General features: G+C 38.4%; 1 protein-coding gene across 13 annotated transcripts in view; it reads right to left on the bottom strand.

Annotated features, from left to right (window-relative positions):
* Positions 1-2999: 2999 nt before the first annotated feature.
* Positions 3000-19309, bottom strand: part of R3HDM1 (R3H domain containing 1) — a 107760-nt gene continuing 91450 nt past the window's right edge. For 8 of the 13 annotated variants that reach the window (XM_072418097.1, XM_072418096.1, XM_072418094.1 and 5 more), the window contains 10 exons: positions 16511-16780; positions 15398-15521; positions 12178-12335; positions 11079-11230; positions 10875-10978; positions 10210-10382; positions 9127-9271; positions 7781-7863; positions 6121-6205; positions 3000-4013 (listed from right to left, as the gene is read on the bottom strand). In XM_072418097.1, coding sequence (XP_072274198.1) covers positions 3640-4013; positions 6121-6205; positions 7781-7863; positions 9127-9271; positions 10210-10382; positions 10875-10978; positions 11079-11230; positions 12178-12335; positions 15398-15521; positions 16511-16780 — 1668 coding nt within the window. In that variant the 3' untranslated portion in view covers positions 3000-3639. Of the gene's footprint in view, positions 4014-6077; positions 6206-7698; positions 7864-9126; positions 9272-10209; positions 10383-10874; positions 10979-11078; positions 11231-12177; positions 12336-15397; positions 15522-16510; positions 16781-19309 lie in introns of all 13 variants that reach the window. The other 5 variants (XM_072418101.1, XR_011921710.1, XM_072418104.1 and 2 more) reach the window with 5 other exon arrangements.

Genomic DNA, 19309 nt, shown 5'->3' with positions numbered 1-19309 from the left:
TATCTGAGCATTACTCTGAAACCCATACTTTATACAATACCTGGGTCCATTGTGATTTCTGCAGCTTCCAATTCCGTTCCTGGCAAGGGCCAACCAATATATCAGGAATCGAATATTCTCCATTATGCTCAAGGCAATGCAGGATTTTTAAAAATTGACTGTGGATATGGTAAGCAGAAGATGCAATATTCCTGCCTAATCTTTCCTGAGGAAGTGAAATGAAATCTGTGAAACGCTTTGGATTAAAGATTAATATTACTATATTACTGAAGGTGGAATCTGTACAAAGTGCTGGTTTGTGATCATTAATTTTGAATACACTAATAAATTAATTTCTGTTTTAAATTTTCATTTATGAAAATTTCACTTTTCATTCATTTCATTCACTGAGTACATTAGTGCCAAAAAAGCCCCTTAAACCCATAGGAGAAATATGTTCTAAAAGAATGTAAATGTATAATCTGCTCATAGTTCTATTTCAACAGGACTTAAAAAACAGCTTTGGTCTCTGCTAATGTTTCCTGTACAACTTTAACTTTTTTTTTAAAGTTGTTGCTCCTTTGCTGGGTCGAGTTTGTTGAGTGTTGTTGGTTTATGAATGAGTCGGTAAGGGCAGAGCAGCAATCCAGCCCTTACCCTGCAGCATCCAGGATTTTGCACTATGCATGAATTGTGACCAGTTCACCTCCACAGTGTAGTAGCCGCGCTGAGGAGGTCCAGAATTTCACAATATTGCAGGAAGGAGTTAGGATGCTCAATCATTTACAAGTTCACCATTGCACCTATCCTACCCTCAATCTACTACCTATGACAGAGGCACTCCAGAGGAAGGGGCAAAAGTAATCATATGATGGGTAATTTTCAGACTTGTGCTTATGATTCATCCAGAAGTAAAAAGTTTACTTGCCAAAAATAGAAAAATAAGCAAATAAATAAGTATAGGTTCGCTTTCAAACTCCATTTAATCCTAGGAAAGGTTTCCTCTGTGTGGCATTATTTGTACCATTTTAAGATTCAGGTCAATTCACAATGAATTACTTGTTTAGGAAGACATCATGGAATATGACACATCCAGGGAGCCATTCCTGGTTCATCTCAAAAAGTGGTAAATGTTCTGTTTTCATCAAATGCATCTTATTTTTTTTATATATGAGTATTTGGTCACCTGACTTTACACCAGCCAATATCTCCTGTAATCCTATACACAGATTATGCTTGCCTAAGTATTTACATATATTCTAAATAGGATGTAAAAAGAATCCTTAATTGGTCTGTCTACAAACATTAAGAAAAACTAAATTCCAAAGAAGAAATGCATTGAAATCTTGGCTTTTATATATCAAATTGTCATTGCTGCTCTAGGCTAGGTGGAGATACAAGCGTGAATGCAAAAATAATGGCACCTTAAAGGTTGATGTTTTTACATTGAATCCTCCGCCAACCAAAGCCCCTAACAACCATGTAAGGGTTTGGTACACCAAAGGGGATTGGCTAGCTGTTTTATTGACTTCACATGTTGGTCTGCAAGAAAGTAGCCACCGAAGTAAGGAAGGCTTCTGGACCCTGGTGGCCATGATCCTCACATTTGTTAAGGATTTATCATACTTATCCCTGAAAATGTTTTGGAAAGTTGCATTGAGAAATGAGAAATTATGTCCAAAATGTCAGCTGTATACAGGAGATTTTAGAGGTATGATTTTGTTTTATGCCACATTATATCACGATGCATTACCTTGTTTCCTGAGATTTATGGAAAATCTTCCCTTTTTCTTGCTCCCAGAATAATTGTAATTAAAAATAATTTGTTGAATATTGTCTAATATAAGTCTAGGGGTGCATGAGCTTTATTTCACAAAATGTATCACAAAGTTATTTTTAGAATATTTGTATAGTCTGTGATGTAATAAAATGTCTTTTAAGTCTTTATAAAGAACTTTCTTATTATTTTTTTTTTTTTAAAAAGGTAGAATTTAGACTTGTAATCTTTGAGAACTATTTGACTCACATTATATGCATCTAAAAAGAGTTCAAACTTTTGCTGCTTAATTTGTAATAGTTTAGAGCATCCTTTTTCAATGTTTTTAACATGGGGAACCCTTAACTTATCTATCTTCAGGAAACTCCCTTCTACAATTACTATACAAACGGCTACAGTACATTAGTGTTGGTGGTCAGTGGGAAGAATGTCACCCTTACAGATAGACAAAATGATCATTGGTATCTATTAAACTAATAACTAACTAATAAACTGACCTGACAGGCACAAATTGCTCATTACTCAAGAAACCACCAGCAACCTCCAGAGGAGCCCTGGTTGAGAAACGCTTCTAAAAAGCTAACATATGAGTAAATTAGTCTGTACTGCATCTTATCTGTAATAGATCTTTAACAAAGCTTTAGAATCCCCATCCAGAACCTATTTGTTGTACCTAGTGGCAGATGTTAATCCTTAATATACAGGTAGCCCCAGAGTTAAGGACATGGACAGGATGGAGGCTGGGTTGGGGGGGGAGGATTTTGCATGTCTTTTGCTGTTCTGCAAGCTCTTGTAACTCTTTAATGACTACAACAAACTCTGTAGTTGTCTTTTTACATATCAAAGCACAGCTTGCTCCAGAAGGTATTGAATGTCTAGGCTCCATAAAGTTATTTTTTGCTTTGTGATTAACAGTGAGGATTTCATACAGTAACTGACACCACGCTGCCTAATATGTTGAAATAAACATCCATCCTAATTCTTTTAATTAAAATAATGTACCTATTCCGACTTACATACAAATTCAACTTAGGAAAAAAAACCTACAGTATAATATATTTGTGATTGTTATTCAGCAACTGCAAATCAATTTGTTGCATAATTTTGGAGTTACATGACTACAATTACAAAGAAAAATTTTATTCCATGCCCCTCTTTTTTAAAGAACCATCAACCTGAGAAAAGAACTGGGTTAGGAAGAAACCAGACTGAATCAATTATAAAACCACAATTAAAAAGTAAATTTAGTGAGAAACATAATTTATTTACATTGAACTTTCACAAAGCCTTAAATTATAGAACTTCTGAAGGGCACGGCGAAGAGAACCAGTAGTTTTAACGGCATCCCCTTGGACTTCAGGGGAACAGAACTAGACGTCTCTTCTAAACAGTAGTAGGTCTATAATAATTATAATATATATTTCTATGTATTGTATATAGAACTTTCTTTTCTTAATTTTTTTTGTTTTAAGTGCAGCGTTAAATTTTCCCCACCCTGTTTTAGGAAAATGAATGGCAAAGTGCTGGCTTTGAAAAAAAAAAAAAAAGAAAGAGTAGAAAACACAGACTTTTTTTTTCATTTTTTTTTTCTCTTTTTCCATCATGGGCATTCAGTATGAACAACATTTTTTCCTCTGTACAAGAGAACTTTGGGTCCAATACAGAAATATAAATATAAAACAAACAGACTATAAAAGGGTAAGGGGAGAGATTTCAATCCTGCCGATATCGATCTTCTTTGCCGGTTCCATAGGATGGTCTCCGTTCACTGGGTCACGATCGTACGACTCAACAGTGTGTCTCTGTACAGACGAGAAGCATTTTTTCGATTGCAAGTGAAGACTGAGATGGAGGCTTACCCTGTGACCAGGCCTACCTCTGTTCTATTGAGAGCTTGCTCTTTCTAGGATGTGAAGGTCGTAGGGCTTCCTGCTTGTTCTCAGCCTAAACTTGTTCATTAAATTATTGTGTTTTTTCAGTGCATTCTGTGCGGCGGACACTGTGGGAAAGGTGGCGACAATGGTATACGTAGAGGCCAAGTCTGTGGAAGGGTTGGGCTGTTCTGTACTCGTGTGGTTGTCCCCACTGCCGCAGTAGTGTTGATTATGTTGCTGTTGGTGCGGTGCCTGTCGGGTGTGAGGGTCCCGCAGCCACCGGATTTTAGCACCTACTTTAAAGAGTTCGCCAAAAAGCATCTCTGCATCTTTGCGACTTATCCCGTCTGGCAGCTCTGTAATTTCTAAGACCTTCCCAATGACTGCAATCATGGAGGGAAAAGCAAGACAGACAGCAGCATGGTTAGAAAGATCATTAGTCAATGGGTCTCATCAATCACAAATTCAGTATATCTATGCAATAAATGCCTGATTTCCCATTTGTTAATCCTTTAAAATCCAAGTTAAAAACACACAACATTTGGTGACCTGACAAAAATGCCATGTGCCCCCAACTATAAACTAAAAATATTCTGACTCTCCTACTCTAAAATTCTATCACAGTTATCACTTGTGGACTACCGAACGCCATCTCATTCCTGTAATGCAATGAGCAGGGATTCTATAGTCCAAAAGGAAAAGCAGTCAAGGGTAATAAAACAGCAATTCCAAAGAATACTGGATAGCAGTTAGATCAGTGCTTCTCAACCAGGGTTCCTCCAGATGTTGCTATGGGTTCCTTGAGAAATGAGCATTTTGTGCCTCTCAGGTCAGTTTAAATGACACCAATGATCTTTTTCACCATCTGGAGGGGTGACATTCTTCCCAATGGCCAGCAAAAAGTAAGATACATTCTTCCCAGTAATATACTGTGAGCTGTGGATATAATAATTATAAATCTGGTTCCCTGAAGACCTGAAAGTTATTTCAAGGGTTCCCTCATGTTAAAAAGGTTGAGAAACACTGTTAGATCAACATATTTCTCTGTACTAGCAAAGTTTGTAAAGTGAGAAAAGTAAAGAAATGTACATTTATTGCAAACATCTATATTATATATTTCTTCTACTGACCAGGCTAACACTTTTCTATAAGAACAAGGGCTGATCTGTGCTCATCACCCAACAAATATAAAGATGATTTACTAAAGGATTCTAGAATGTTCACACAAATAATCCAATCATGTAAAATGAAAATCCCTGTTTACTTCTTCCATCTGTACAACATTGCTTAATTGAAGTGCGTCTTCAAATCCTTTAGTAAATCCGCTTCTATATCTGCATTGTGTGTGCATGTTCAACATTTGTGTGACTGGAGAGGTTACATTATGAACTTCAAATTAGGTAAATAGTTTATGCAAAGGAAGTTATACTTTGGGATTTGAAGGATCTATCTAGCTGCAGGGAGGAAACATTTACCCCCATTGGTAATATTTTCTCCATAATCCTGGCCTACAAATAGTAGTCACTTAGTTAAACAATCAGTGTACTTCTAGTCTGTGCGTTTTCTTCCAACCAGGTTGTCCTGTCCCAATTACACATGAAAGATTTGATTGGTGTCACTGATCTTCTCTCCTCTGCAATTATTCAAGAGCAGCAGTGACAGGGACTATATGAGATAAAAAAGCCCACTTGTCAGATGAGATAAGAGTGTAACTTCATGAGGGGAATGTCCTACATGGACCATAGAACATAACTGACTCAGCTCACAGCTAAATGATTTCTTTACAGGAATAAGGTTTAGTACAGAGAGTTCTCCTTAGAATATAATTCTGTGTCGGGGTAGCCACAAAAGTCCTAAAGGTACTGATAAAATGGCCATCATTAGGTCCTTCCAGGACAAAACTTTAACATTTAGATTGCCAGTCCTCAATGTCAGGTTGTCATTGTTGAAACCTTGTTTTAATCTAAAGCTGTGTTATGTACTCATCTCTTGTATTCTCTTGCAGCCACTTCCTGTCTACATGGCATTTCCTCAGATGGGTTTTTCTTTTGATAACAAGGGATTATGCCTGTGCAACTAGCCCTAGCCCAGAAGATGCCACTGTGGGTGTGACATTGTAACGCCACAGGAAAAAAACTGGAGGATGAGGAGTTGTCACCTTATGTCAAGAAGCACCTAACAAGGACCTTCAGGGTAGGATAAGCATTTTATAAATACTCCATTTAATAATCCTAACATCACAATGCTAAAGCTTATAAGGTTTTAGTAATTGGGTGAACACACACTTTTAGGATTTTGCTCAATTGATCTGAATGCCAAATCCAGATCAATGAGCCCAAAATGCAACATACAGAATTTTGTTAGCAGACCCTGCCTCAAGCAAAGGGTGTAAAAGCCTCAATAGGCTGCTGTAAAATAATCCAGATGGTCTCAGATTGTTTTTTTACCTCTCCCCAAAACTTCCTGTGCCTGGAGTTCATCTCTTCTCACCTTGTTCGCCAGCAGATAGGTCAGTGGAAGCAGCTTTCTTTGCCGTTTTTTTTCCCCGGTTTCCATGTCTGTGTCCAGACTGACCCTAAAAGATGGAGGACATACAACATCACCTTTAAAATGCATAGGTTTTGCAACAAAAAGTCAATGGTGTATTCTAAAGCCAAAAGCTATTTTGCCGGATAAGTTCATAAGAACTAAAATGAAAGGTTATGCACTGGCTGTCTACTTCTAACAACTGTTCTTGATATAAGAACAGGACGGGTTTACACAGAACTGTTTGCATAGGGGCAGCACGATGGCTCAGAGGTTAGCATTCTGACTTTTGCAATGCTAGATCTCAGGTAAAATCTCAGCCAGGACACTATCTGCATGGAGTTAGCAGGTTTTCCCCGTTTTCACGTGTGTTTCCTCTGGGTACTTCGGTTTCCTCCCACATTCCAAAAACATGCAGTTAGGTTAATTGGCTTCTCCCTAAATTGGCCTTAGACTGTAATAACGAAATATGACTATGGTAGGGACATTAGATTGTGAGCCCCTTTAAGGGACAGCTAGTGACACAGCTATGGACTTTGTAAAGCACTGCGTAATATGTTGGCATTATATAAATACTGTGCAATAATAATAGCATCAACCTTCTAAGAAGCCCTGCCATGCAAACAATATTTGTATCCCCTTGGGCTGCAAACTGTAGTCAAAGAGGGGCATTTAATAACAGTGTGGCATTGGTACATCCATTGCTATGTCAAAGGTGTATACAAGACAAGATAGAACACCTGATCCCAATAATTGCTCAGGGTGAGAAAAGAACAGTTTGTGCAATATACATGAAGTTGGAAATGCCCTGATAAAGGCCTGTTCCACTTTTACCAGATCTTTAGTAGTGATTTCCACACCTAATATCTCTAGTACCTTCTCTCTGTCAAACCATAAAAGATTGCATTTTGCCGCCCATTGCTGCCCTAGCCAGGAATTTAAAAAAAACCTTTGTTTTTTCATAACAATTACTTTTCAGATGTCATCACAGGAAGCACATCTATACATTTTCAACATACAAGATCCATGTGACAGTTAAAAAGTCTCTAAATGGACAAGGCTGGCATTACTCAGCTACTGCATGTCCAGTAACACTGAACTTGCACTTTATTGCATTTTGCATTAATAGTAAATATTTCTCAATTCAAAGTTCGCATGCTCTACCCATGTTTGTGTGGGTTTCTTCTGGGTATTTGAGTTTCCTACCATATTCCAAAAACATGCAGTTAGATTATTTGGCTTGCCCCCAAATCGACCTTAGACTGTGGTAATGACATATGACTATGGTTTGGAAATTAGATTGTGAGCCCCATTTGAGGGACAGCTAGTTACATGACTTTTAGAAGCACTGCGTAATGTCGGTGCTATATAAATACTGAATAATATAAATAATAGTACACCAGCCTGGTCACAGTTAAGTGTAATTGACTTATTCTGCTCTTTACATGTACACCACATCAGACACAAAATGCACTGATCCATACTGCTATTATATGGATTCTATGTCTGGGATATCAAGTATATCCTATGTATGATATATACTCAGTGGCTTGTTTATTTGTCCTGCCAAATCCTCTCCATCACATTCCAGAGATGAAATGCAGATTGAAGAATAGTTAAGAACCTGTTGACTTGTTATATGTCCGTGCACTAACTGAGGAGCATTGTACTGTAATGGCTGACCAAGTAACGGGTATCTTGTATCACCTGCCAGAAAAACAAACAAAAAAAATTGCACGAGTAAAATACAAGCTGATACACAGAGTATAAAATGTAAAAAGTGTACAGAATCCCGCATGCAAATATTTTAAAATGTAAAGCAGAGAGGTGTTCATTTTGGAAAAGACCTGGCTGTTCTTCCCATGAAAGGGTACAATGTTGTAGATTTTACAAACTGATCTTTTGTAAGGGCCAGTACAGTTAGAGCACAATAACCACTGGCTTCCTTTATTAATCAAAGATTACCCACTGGATTTCTGAGGTCAATTGTAACTTTCCTTTTTTTTTTTTTTTGCAAGACAAGTCATTTTCCTGCATTTGTTAACTTAAATGTAACAGGAGCCTTAGGTTTAAATTTAAGAATAAGCTCACGCTAAACTACTTTTGGCTTTTTTGTTAGGTAAATAGCTTGTGTTCAGCTATTAGGTATTATGCGCCCATGTCACTAACCTGTATGTTCAAGAGTAATTGGGCTGATTTGTTAAAAGCTCTCCAAGGCTGGAAAGGATACACTTATCAGTAAACCTGGGTAATCGAACAAATTTGGAATTGATTTCCTTGAAGTTATTTGCTAGCAAATATTTTCAATACTGAACCAGATCAAGTCCAGGTTTGCTGGATCACCCGGGTTCAATGATGAAAGTGTATTTTTCCAGCCTTGGAGAGCTTTAATAAATCAGGCCCAATGTCTCTGTGCTTGCTCAATGAGCTAGCCTTGCTTCAAAGCAACAGCAAGGATACATACCTTAACACCCCTCCATACCAGTACTATGAACGGCATATCACAGTCAGTTTTATTTTGCACCCTAACATATAAATCAGGCCCTGTTAACCCAAAGTTCCATCTAAAGAGGTTCTACCAGAGAGGTAACAGTCACTTGGTTTCAACTGCCTGCATGGATCTTCCATGAAAAAATGGCAAATATGAACTACACTGTCCACACTATATTAAAAGTACTATGGCGCCTAGGTATGCCAGTTATGTCTGGCTTTGAGGTAGTTAGCATGCCAACTGATGAAGCAGCCCAATGCATAAAAACTGACTCCTTAACTGCCAAAGTTTTTTGGGTGCTTTAAATCCAATGAGACTAAACCAGCAATTAGGCTGTGTGTGAAACAAACATGTTTTACACAATAAATTGTGGATAAGTGAAGTGAAGAACAGCTCTCGCACTAACGTTAATAGATGGCTTTAGTATGTAGTGTTAGCCCTTTTTTAAGGAGCCATATAAAAAAGCAAATCCATATTACCTTGGCCAGGAACAAAAGGTCTAGAAAAATGTGGAACTAAAGGAAGAGGCGTTAATCCCGGGCGGATGTTTTTCATGTTGGCTAAATGCACAGGAACTGGCGACTGATTGGGTGATGTGACAGGACTGCTAATATGGGAACTATGCTGTAAAGAAGAGACAGACCAGAAATAAAATTTGCAAAACACACACAAATGGTGGATTGTAATATCCTAATGCCATTTAAAATAAAGCACATTAACTATAGCTATTCAATAATTATATCAGCAACTTCACCTTTTAAGCATATCAAAATATTGTACAGATGTCTCTATTTTCCAATAAATGTAAATTAAAATAAGTGGTGCATACAAGTAGCTTTTAAATTCTTCACTTGGATTTTGAGGAGCTTCAATTATAAGCAGTCTATCCAAAGTGTGGGTCTCCACATAAAATAACCTCACACCCATTTTTGTCCAGCCTGAGCCCCGACCCACTGGCACTGGACCCTTCCTCTAGATTAGTTTTTCATCGGGGTTCCCTTGGAAATGACCAATTTGTGCCTGTCAGGTCAGTTTAAGGGACACCAATTACCTTTTTTGGCTATCTGTAAGGGTGACATTCTTCCTCCTGGCCAGCAATGTAAGAGACATTCTTCCCAATGACCACTAAGCCAATGTACAGGGAGCTGTGCATAAAGCAATTATAGTAATGGATTCCTGAGTACCTTTTTTAGAAACACTGCTCTGGATAATATCAGAAAAACAGTGATGCCCTATGTCCAGGGCAGTCAGCCAGCCATGTCCAGGTTACCACTGAACTTCAGAACACCTCCCCACATGTTATGAAAATAGGAATAGGTAGGTGTGCTTTATTCCAAACGCAATTCCTATCTAATCTTGTTTCTCTATAGCGTCAATACAATGAGTGTTGTCACCCTAAGACAGGAAGCACAGAAACCTACAACATACTCATATAAACAGTCCAAAACCAGAATCTTAGTGGACAACACATGCTCTGGTATTGTACAGCTTAGATAATGTGGGTCTGTACTCTGCTACCTTGTATTGTTGCATTATTGTAATGAGAGAATCATTTTCCTTACCTGTGTAGAAGGATCTAGGCTGCCATATTCTACAGTTTTATGTGCCCTTTGATGGTCACAATAATATTTATTTGGCTTCCATTGAGGTGGCGAATGTGTTTGAGGTGGTGGGTTGTTGGGAACGTTGAGCTGCATCATTACCATTCCGCCACCAGGGGGAGGTGCTGGTACAGCTGAAAAGGAAGGAAACATTTGTTTTGTGATATTCGGTGCTAAAGCAAAGCTGAGGCGGTCGCACAAAACAAAGGCCACTATTCTAGCTATTTCATAGCTAGAAAAATGAACAACAGCAAACACAGTGTGCACATTTAGCATAAGATAAAAGTGAGGATAAAAAGATTTAGACAACAGCAACACAGTTCCTTTTTTTTTTTTTTTTTTTTTTTAACACTGACCGTTATATTCAAAATTACAGAGTGCAAGAAACTATACCAACCAATGAAATACTGTTATATATGGACATACATTACAATAAACATTAACATGTAACCAACACAATGTGTCCCCACTATTAACAGGACTGGAACTTTTACTTTATGACAAACGAACTTGCATTTCCTTAAATCTTAAGCAGTGACAGGTATGAATGGAGTTAAACCTGGTTTATTGGCCTCCACAACGGTTTAATGTGCACACATACATACTAGTAACAAATCTTCATGTACCTGCACACTGAGGACCCGGCAGTGCTTGAGAATTACATGGAGAGGTTGCTCTAGGGAACTGCATCTGGTCAGACCCTGGAGGGTGCATATATCCTACCGAGGAGCTGAAAATATATACAATTATTGGCAATATTATACAAGACAAGAACACAAAAGGAGTTAGAGATATTTCAAGAGCTGTTCTTGTTCACAGGTTACACTTACCTCAAGGTATTTTGTTGCCCTGGTGATATGACGCTGTAATAGATAGGCATACCGGCGGTTGGTAAGTGCCCCTGGTTAGACTGGTTGGGGATGAGCACCTGTTGGTGATATGGCTGTTGGGGTACAGACTGGGAGCCTTGCCGGACTGGAACCTGAACAAAAACACACACACAGTCATCCAACAAAAAGGTCAAGACAATGATCTTCAACAAGGGTTTTTTCTGGTTTCAAATGCTAAACGAAAAAACATCTGCTTGCTCTAGTGACTTGATTATTGGTTCTACTTTTTCCACTAAATTAAGGATTTAGTTCCAAAAAACCGATGCCTCCTCAGACTCTCTCTCGAGTACCACAATAATAGCCCCACCCCCCCACCAGGAACACTCCCTGAAGGAAATTCCCTCTCCTCCACAATGCATTGTGGAGGAGAGGGAATGTTCCCTATTTACCCCGGCCGGCGTTAACACTTCTGGAGGAGAGGGAGCTCCCTTCAAGGAGCCACAGTAAGAGGAGGCTCAAGAGCCGCATGCAGCTCCGGCAGTTTGTTCCAACCTATTTCCAGCCGGCCAGCATTAGGCTAAACTGGCCAGGGGGGGTTAGGCTGGAACAAACTACCGGCTAGGCCGTATCTGGCCTAAAGCCGGAGTTTGCTGACCTCTGCCCTACAACTACAACACTGGAATCCATCTTGTTGTAATGTGTTTGATTCAGAACGTAACCAATGTACAGTTTTTCTTTTTATTGTTTCCTTCATGAATGGCTGGGTACACACGTGCACTAGTTCAGGGCCGATATCAGACGTGAATCTTGCATGTATACCCGGTTCGTCGACCATTGTCCGAACGTCTGTCCTGGCAGATCCACAGATAATGGACAACGAACTTTCGTAATGCAAGTGAAGGGGAGAGAGCGCAGCGGGATGCCGCTCCGTTGTCCCTCGCCTCTACATAGAGCAGAACAGTGCTTTATGTACAGCATTCGTTCATGCATCTTGCAGTCGTTGGAAAGGATTGTGAAAGATCCTTTCCAATGACAATGATTGAACGTGTGTACATAGCCTAAAGATGAAATTAGATCTTACTATGAAGTTCAATATTACCTGGTAGGAGGGCACCGAAGAGTACTGCACCATCACACCCTGAATGGGATTGGCTAGACTGCCAGGCTGGCCACTAACCAAGGTCTGATTCTGAGGCTGCTGGACATTCACCATACCCTGGTAGTTTGGTTGCTGGCTGGACATTACCGTCGTATAACCTGGAAGAGAAGATGATGAGTAAACCAATAGGGTGGACCAATACACACAGTGAAGACATTTGAGGAACTGAAAATTAGGAGCCAGTAGAAATAAGTGTCCCTTGGCAGTACAAGCCAGCTATTTTGAGCACACTGCAAAGCAAAATCTCTCTTTTTATTAGAAGAGGTCAGGTAAATTAACAAAGACCGTTTGCAACTTTGAGAAATTACAGGACATAAATGGCCATTTTCCTGACATGCATCTGACAGATCTATTTAGACAATAAGGGCTGAAGGATCGACTTTGTCTTCAGCCACCTCCAGCTGGGACTTTCCTTTGCCCCTGAAGTGGGAGGCTGCCACTATAAAGACATTTGAGTTGTGCAGAATAAGGGAAGAGTGTTCGCTTAAAATTAATTCACAGTCTGCACATTCTACAAGAACAAATGCACCCTGCTGTGTTTCAATAAAGGCACAGACATCAAGTGCTGCTCCCCCGCACAGCGGTAACATGGAAGGAGAGCCAAGATGAATCCTGCAAACCCAGAGCACAGTGTAATTTACATATGGAAAAAAAGGAGATAAAATGGAGTCCTCTCTTCTTCACCGCCGGCTGCTAAGCATTATACATTTACTGTCAGTGCAAAAAGGTTTTATCCTTATTAGACGTCAACATAAATGGTAACATAAACACTGAGCCACACTAGGTGGGGGCAATGCAAATCATGTCACCTCCAAAGATTAGTGCGCACACCGAATACGCATTAAAAAATGTTTCTCTTAAAACAAAAAAAAAATTGCATTTTTAATCAAAAGTGTCTCATTACAAAGGTTTCAAAGAAAACTCTACTTTTATCTGCCTCCAAACTCTAATAATAAAAATATAAATGCTTTAGCATGGTCATTTATTTTCCAAAGTAGTTATTTTATAGGGTGCAGCTGGGGTATTACCGGGTCATATGCACCCCTGATGGGAACAAATGGCTGTGCTCAAACACATTAAGCAGCATTGATACTATTAGTAAAGTGGTCCAGAGAAAAGACATGCAGCTAACTCTGGAATGAGTGCAAAGATTGAAAAAGAAAAAAAATGGGTGATCAGCAACATTGACGTATAAAAAGGAAATAAATATTGGTTATGATATAACATCAAGATACTTAAGGACTAAACAAACCCAGAAGGTTGTGTTAATGACTACAATGCAGCTGAACACACCTGCCAACCACTGATCAACCACCTGTTATATGTTCCTAACATTAAAACAAATGGGAGTAACACACTCATTCATTCTATGTCAGAATAAGAAGATAGAGGGAGGTTGAATTGATGTTTAACTGTCCTGTAACTGATTACAAAATTGTCCATGTGATTCAGCACATAGGGAGTCACCTCGGGCCTAATTTCCAAGATTGGGGAAGATAGACTATCATAGAAGACCCTGGGTAATCCAGGTCCATTCCAGGTTTGCGGGATCACTCACAATAGTCTTTCTTCTTTGGTCTTGATGAGATTTAATAAATCAGGCCATATTTATCTATATTTATCTGTATAACATATTATAATATTGGGGTTATAACAAGTACCTGCACTTTTATAGGAAACAAGTTTTATGCATCATAGGATAAATCACTTAACGTTTTATGTTTTTTGCAAACAAAGCAGCAAAGATCTCAGATTCTCAATATGACAGTTAAAAGTACATAGCAGCAACTTTTAATGAAACTCAAAGCAAAGCAAAATTTATTCAACCAGACAAAAGATTTTTTTTTTGTCTGCCCATCTGTTCTTGAGACACAGATCTGATACACAGAACAGCCCTTTCTGGCATGGCAAGGATCTTGACTTATTTCCTGCAAGTATTCCTGTGCTCAGACTGCACACTTAAGTACTAGTGGTAAAAAAGCCCTCATCCTTCTACTTATCCATAGAAATTACAAAGAAATTGATTTTCAAAGTTTGCAACAAAGGGTTTTGCATCGTTAGAGGTTTGCACAATCATGCATGACTGTACTTCTGTTCCCTGGCCTGTTCCCAGAAAAATAGGAAAAGCAAAAGACTAAAGGAGATTTGATTTTATTCTATCATTACATTCTTTATTAGAACATTGCAGTCTCTTTTTCCTCTGCCAGTCTGTTGTATAGGGGGTTGCTAAAAGTGGACACCAGGTCAAATTCAGTCTTTTTATCTAACTAAATTGAGTTCAGCTTTCATGTCCTAAAAGAGTTGCAAGTTGTTTCTGAATAGTCATTTCCATGGTTCACATGACATTATGCTACTTTTCTGTTGAAAGCATGGAGCCTAAAAGGTTAGCATGCCTATGAAATGGGCCCTGAGTTTCAATCCGATTAGAAGAAAGATGGACAAAAAGTTGTAAAATTCTTCATGTGGTGGTGAGAGATTCCATTAAAGAGCACCTATTATCTCCTATTATCTGATTACATTGGCCATTGTGCAGGTGGTTTATGATTCTGATCAGGCCAAAATATATTAGGGCTTCTTCAAAGACATAGATGTGAACGTGAAAATTTCAGCTCTAGATAAACACAAGGAATGGATAGTTCTAGAATGCTAAATTATCCTTCTTCAAGAAATCCAGGCTTGTGGCTTTTCAGCGGAGGATCTCATACTTATAGCAAACCTGCATCTAGTAACTCATTCTGCTGGGTGTAGTGAGCAAGGCACCACTCAATATACATTTATTTAGACCAAGGAATGAGAAGAAAAAAAAAAAAAAAAAAAAAAATTATATATATATATATATATATATATATATATATATATATACTGCTCCAAGTGTTTGCTAGTAACACACCAAATTCTAACTACTTTACCTGTAACCATAAGACTGAAAGCTAATGCCTCTGCCAAACTGGCGTAAAAAAAAGTATCAAACAATACACTATCAATTCTTTGAACACTTGCAATACAAGAAGAGCAGGAAGTGGCTGGAAAAGAGACCGGTTCACTGTGAGAAACGTAACCCCTCTCAGACAGCGCCCCGGACCCGGGTCCCGCCGCTCCACATCACGGGTCATTGCCTGCAGAGAATAACAAAAAACATAGTAGCCCAGAGGACACTAACCTGTTTGGTGGGCAGCTTGCGGCAGTGTTTGGTTTGGTTGGGAATTGAACTGCACAGATGTAACTGGTCGATATTGTTGGTTTGAGTGGGAAAATTGATTTGGAGTACAATAGCAGGTTGGGATCTGCGCAGGATAAAGAAAAAAGAAAGGGAAAAAACAATTATTGCTTATTTCACAAATAAAAGAAAAATAAAGAGAAAAGGCCAAACAATATTACAGTCAGTGGGGAATCAATTTAGTTGCTATGAGTTTCTTTTCAAGGGGCAAAGTGTGTTTCTTTTGGAATAAGTTAGAATTCTTGTTGTATTTGGGGTCCCTGGCTCCAGTAACAAAGAAAGCCCTCGTGTGAGGTTAAATTTTGGGCTCCAAAAGCACTTATTTATTAAGTATTGATCAAGAATAAGCCATGTCCAGGTTTGTGTGACAGTGCAAGGGGTTAATTGGTCCTTAAGTTCTGGAGGGCCCCTTTTTTTTCTGTTTGAGTGACAGTACTTTTATCAGACAGGAAGTAAATGAAAAATCTGCAAAAAAAAAAAAACAAACTAAAAAAAAATTTTTTTCGGTCTATTCCTCACTTCCTCAGGTAAAATGTTGTCAGGATAGTGAATGGTGGTAAATCCAACGGGAGAGCTAGATAGTATGATGACCACGCATAGATGCAGTATTCTCCTCAGCCCTTTTTAGGCAGGCTCACCACCCAGATGTTTTTAGGTGGTTACTGAAGAGTTGGGTCACAATACAGGAGCTTCCACTGGCCTACAATTCCTTCCTACCCGGCATAAAAAAATTATATACAATAAAAGTTGTAATAAAAATTATTACAGTTAAACACTGTAGATGTAATAAATGATATGCCTTTAGAAATTAAGCTGTATTAATTGCTAAATTCTATTGTCAAACGAGTGCAAGTCAAGGTGAAATATTACGGTTGTGATGTGAAACACACATTGTATAAACTGTTTTTAGTCCTACAATTTATACATTTTTGGCTGCCATGCTAGCAACCACATACTGGAAAAACTGTAGCTTTAAATTCAGAAGGTTAACTCTCTTTCCTAGCACGTTATACAACCTTAACTTCAGATCCAGGGCATATGTAGAGAAGTGAGTACCTGCTGGAGAGAAGGAGGCTGGATGTATCCCTGTGGCTGCAGCACTTGTGGACTGACAACCTGGCTGGAGGCAGAGTAGCTGGGAGGAGGGTGAGACTGGCCCAATGGTGGCGGCGGAGGTGGAGGAGGGGGCGCCATGATGTAGCCAGACTGCGGCGACGGCTGGAGCACCACTGTGGACTGGAACATGGTTGAATGGGCATCTGAAGACTCAGCTGATGGCTGCCTGGCAAGACTCATATGGCTAAATTGAGTGTTCAAGTTGTCTGGCTGCATAATAGAAAAAAATAGTTTTTTTTATTAAACAAAACTAGCAGAAAATAACCGAAAACATTCACAACACAAAGGTACAGAGACTGCAAAACCAACTTGTAAAATAAAAGGCTGACAATACACAAAAAAGCCAATATAAGTGAAGCTGCACTAAAACCTGGCTTAAGAATTTGATGCTGGATGCAACACTTAAAATCTTAAATTAACTTCTTCAATTTTGTATTTGACTTGTATGTATAATATACCTATTTAATACTTATACATTGTTCCCTTGTGTGGTATTTTTGTGTTATGCTTCACAAATCTAACAAAATGATTAAAAATGAAAAATCTTTACTTGAAAGCTTTATTGTATTATTGCAAACTTCCTGAAGGTAAATATTGGAAATTGTATAAATTCAACCTTGTGATTGTTTGAAACGTCTTTCTTTTGTGACTCCCCAATTTTCCACTTATATTTGTTGTAAAACCCTTTGTAAATTAGTAAAATATTCAAAATAGAAAAAAAAGAAAAATTCAAGTTGCAAGTCACCTGGCAACCTCTGTTAAAGGAACTCAATAGTCTGACTCACTGACCCAAAGGATTCAGAAATTGTTTGCATACTTTTTTTTGACGCATGCTTATTTTGCAGTTTATGGCCCTGATTTATGAAAGCTCTAAATGGCAGGAGAGAATACACTTTTATTAGTGAAGCTGGGTGATCTAGCAAACTTGGAATTAATTTATTCAAAGTAATTTGCTATTATAGTTAGAAATGTTTTGAATCCCGGACCAGATCTATTCCAGATTTGCTGGATCACCCAACTTCACTGATGAAAGTGTATTCTCTCCAGCCTTGGAGAACTTTAATAAATTAGATATAAGAAACAAAGCCAGACAAAGCTAAGTTGAATCTTAAGGTGATTTCACAGGCACTCCCCTACAGAGCTCTAGTGACAACTTAAACGCTACAGGTAAGGAAGGACCACAATAGGATCAGATAGTCAATAGGGAATCCTCGTGATATTCCCTTGCCTGGTCACAAATCTCTGTCGTCTCTGCAAATAGGAGTTTTACAATCTTAAAGATTTATCTACCAAGATAAAGAAAGCACCCATGAATGGAGCAATAACCTGAATATTTATAAGATATAAAGATATAAATAAGATATCACAATACAGGTTGTACAAACCAAAAGTAGGAAGAACATTTATTAAAATTATTTAGGTCCTCCAGTTACTTTATTCGTCAAGGTGTTAATAAGTATTGTTGATTCAACATTTTTTTTAATCTTCCTTCCCAGAGGGCATGAAAAAAGCTTAGAAAAGCAGTGTTAGAGCGAATCCTGGAACAATGCGTAATACATCCCTCGAGTTCAGAAATAATTAAGAAAAGAGATAACACTGCCAGAATTACTTTAGACTGTGTTAGCAAATTCTCGGACAATATAGAAGGGGGGGGGGATGACAAACCGGGAACGTTGATTACAGAAGCCTGGAGGATAATTACACTCTTTATGATAATTACAGTTATCGTGACCAGCAATATTTTTATAAATATTTTTTAATCAAGTCTGAGAGGATGAGAGATAATGAATTGGTTACGTAAAGGCTGAAGGAGTTCAGTTGCTCAGAATACTTTTCATCTTCAATTACTGAGCTTACATTACAACATACACTTAAAGAGACTGCAAGTGTAATTAACAAGTCACAAGATTGACAAAGTTTTTTTTCCCCAGATGATAAATTCAAATTAAAAATGGGGCACAGAGGCTACTGGTTGTGTAGAGGAGCTCAATGAATACCCAGCATCTGTTTTTGGTGCAAGGAGCCTGGCATAATGCTTAGCTTTTGTCTCTGAATAGAAATCTAACTTGTAAGTAGTCCTCAGCTACAGTGTACCCCAAACTTTAAAACAATCTGTAAAATATAGCCCTTCCCGAATCTAAAGCTTAACCCATGACCCCAAACACCTTTATCTATTACCCAAATGCCCACCTGCAAAATAAGTATTAAGGTGCTTACCTTTTTGGTAGCCCAAGTATTAAAAAGCGTGGCTTCTCCAAACCCCAGCAACTGTAATCTATATTTCCAGATGTGTAGCGTTCTTGCTTTCCCATCAGCTGCTATGGTTCCTCCCACCAGTTCATATGAGCCAAAGGGAGATACCACTGTGGCCAACAGGGGGAGCAAGTGTTCAAAAAGGTCTACAAAATATTTGCTGCAGGCTGTAAAGCAAAGATGCAACAGCTTTTTTAATGTGCAGGCTACCAGAAGGTATATCAAAGTGAATTCACAGTAAACTTTCTGCATTGTTTGAATTTGATCAGAAATAAAGAGCAGGGCTGACGACACAGGCTTAGGAATTTATAGCTGTATGATCTAAAGAGGTAAGTAGGAGTATGCTATATTTCTGGCACATCAATGGTTAATATTTATACTTTGGATATAAAAGGAATAAACAAAAGGAAAAGGATTTATGTATTTTAGAGATATACTAAACATATTTTTGATCTTTTGTCTTTATAGATGCTTTTTTTTTTTTAC

The sequence above is a fragment of the Pyxicephalus adspersus genome, chromosome 7, assembly GCF_032062135.1.
Source record: "Pyxicephalus adspersus chromosome 7, UCB_Pads_2.0, whole genome shotgun sequence".
Classification (NCBI taxonomy): domain Eukaryota; kingdom Metazoa; phylum Chordata; class Amphibia; order Anura; family Pyxicephalidae; genus Pyxicephalus; species Pyxicephalus adspersus.
This window is presented reverse-complemented; position numbering and strand designations above follow the sequence as displayed.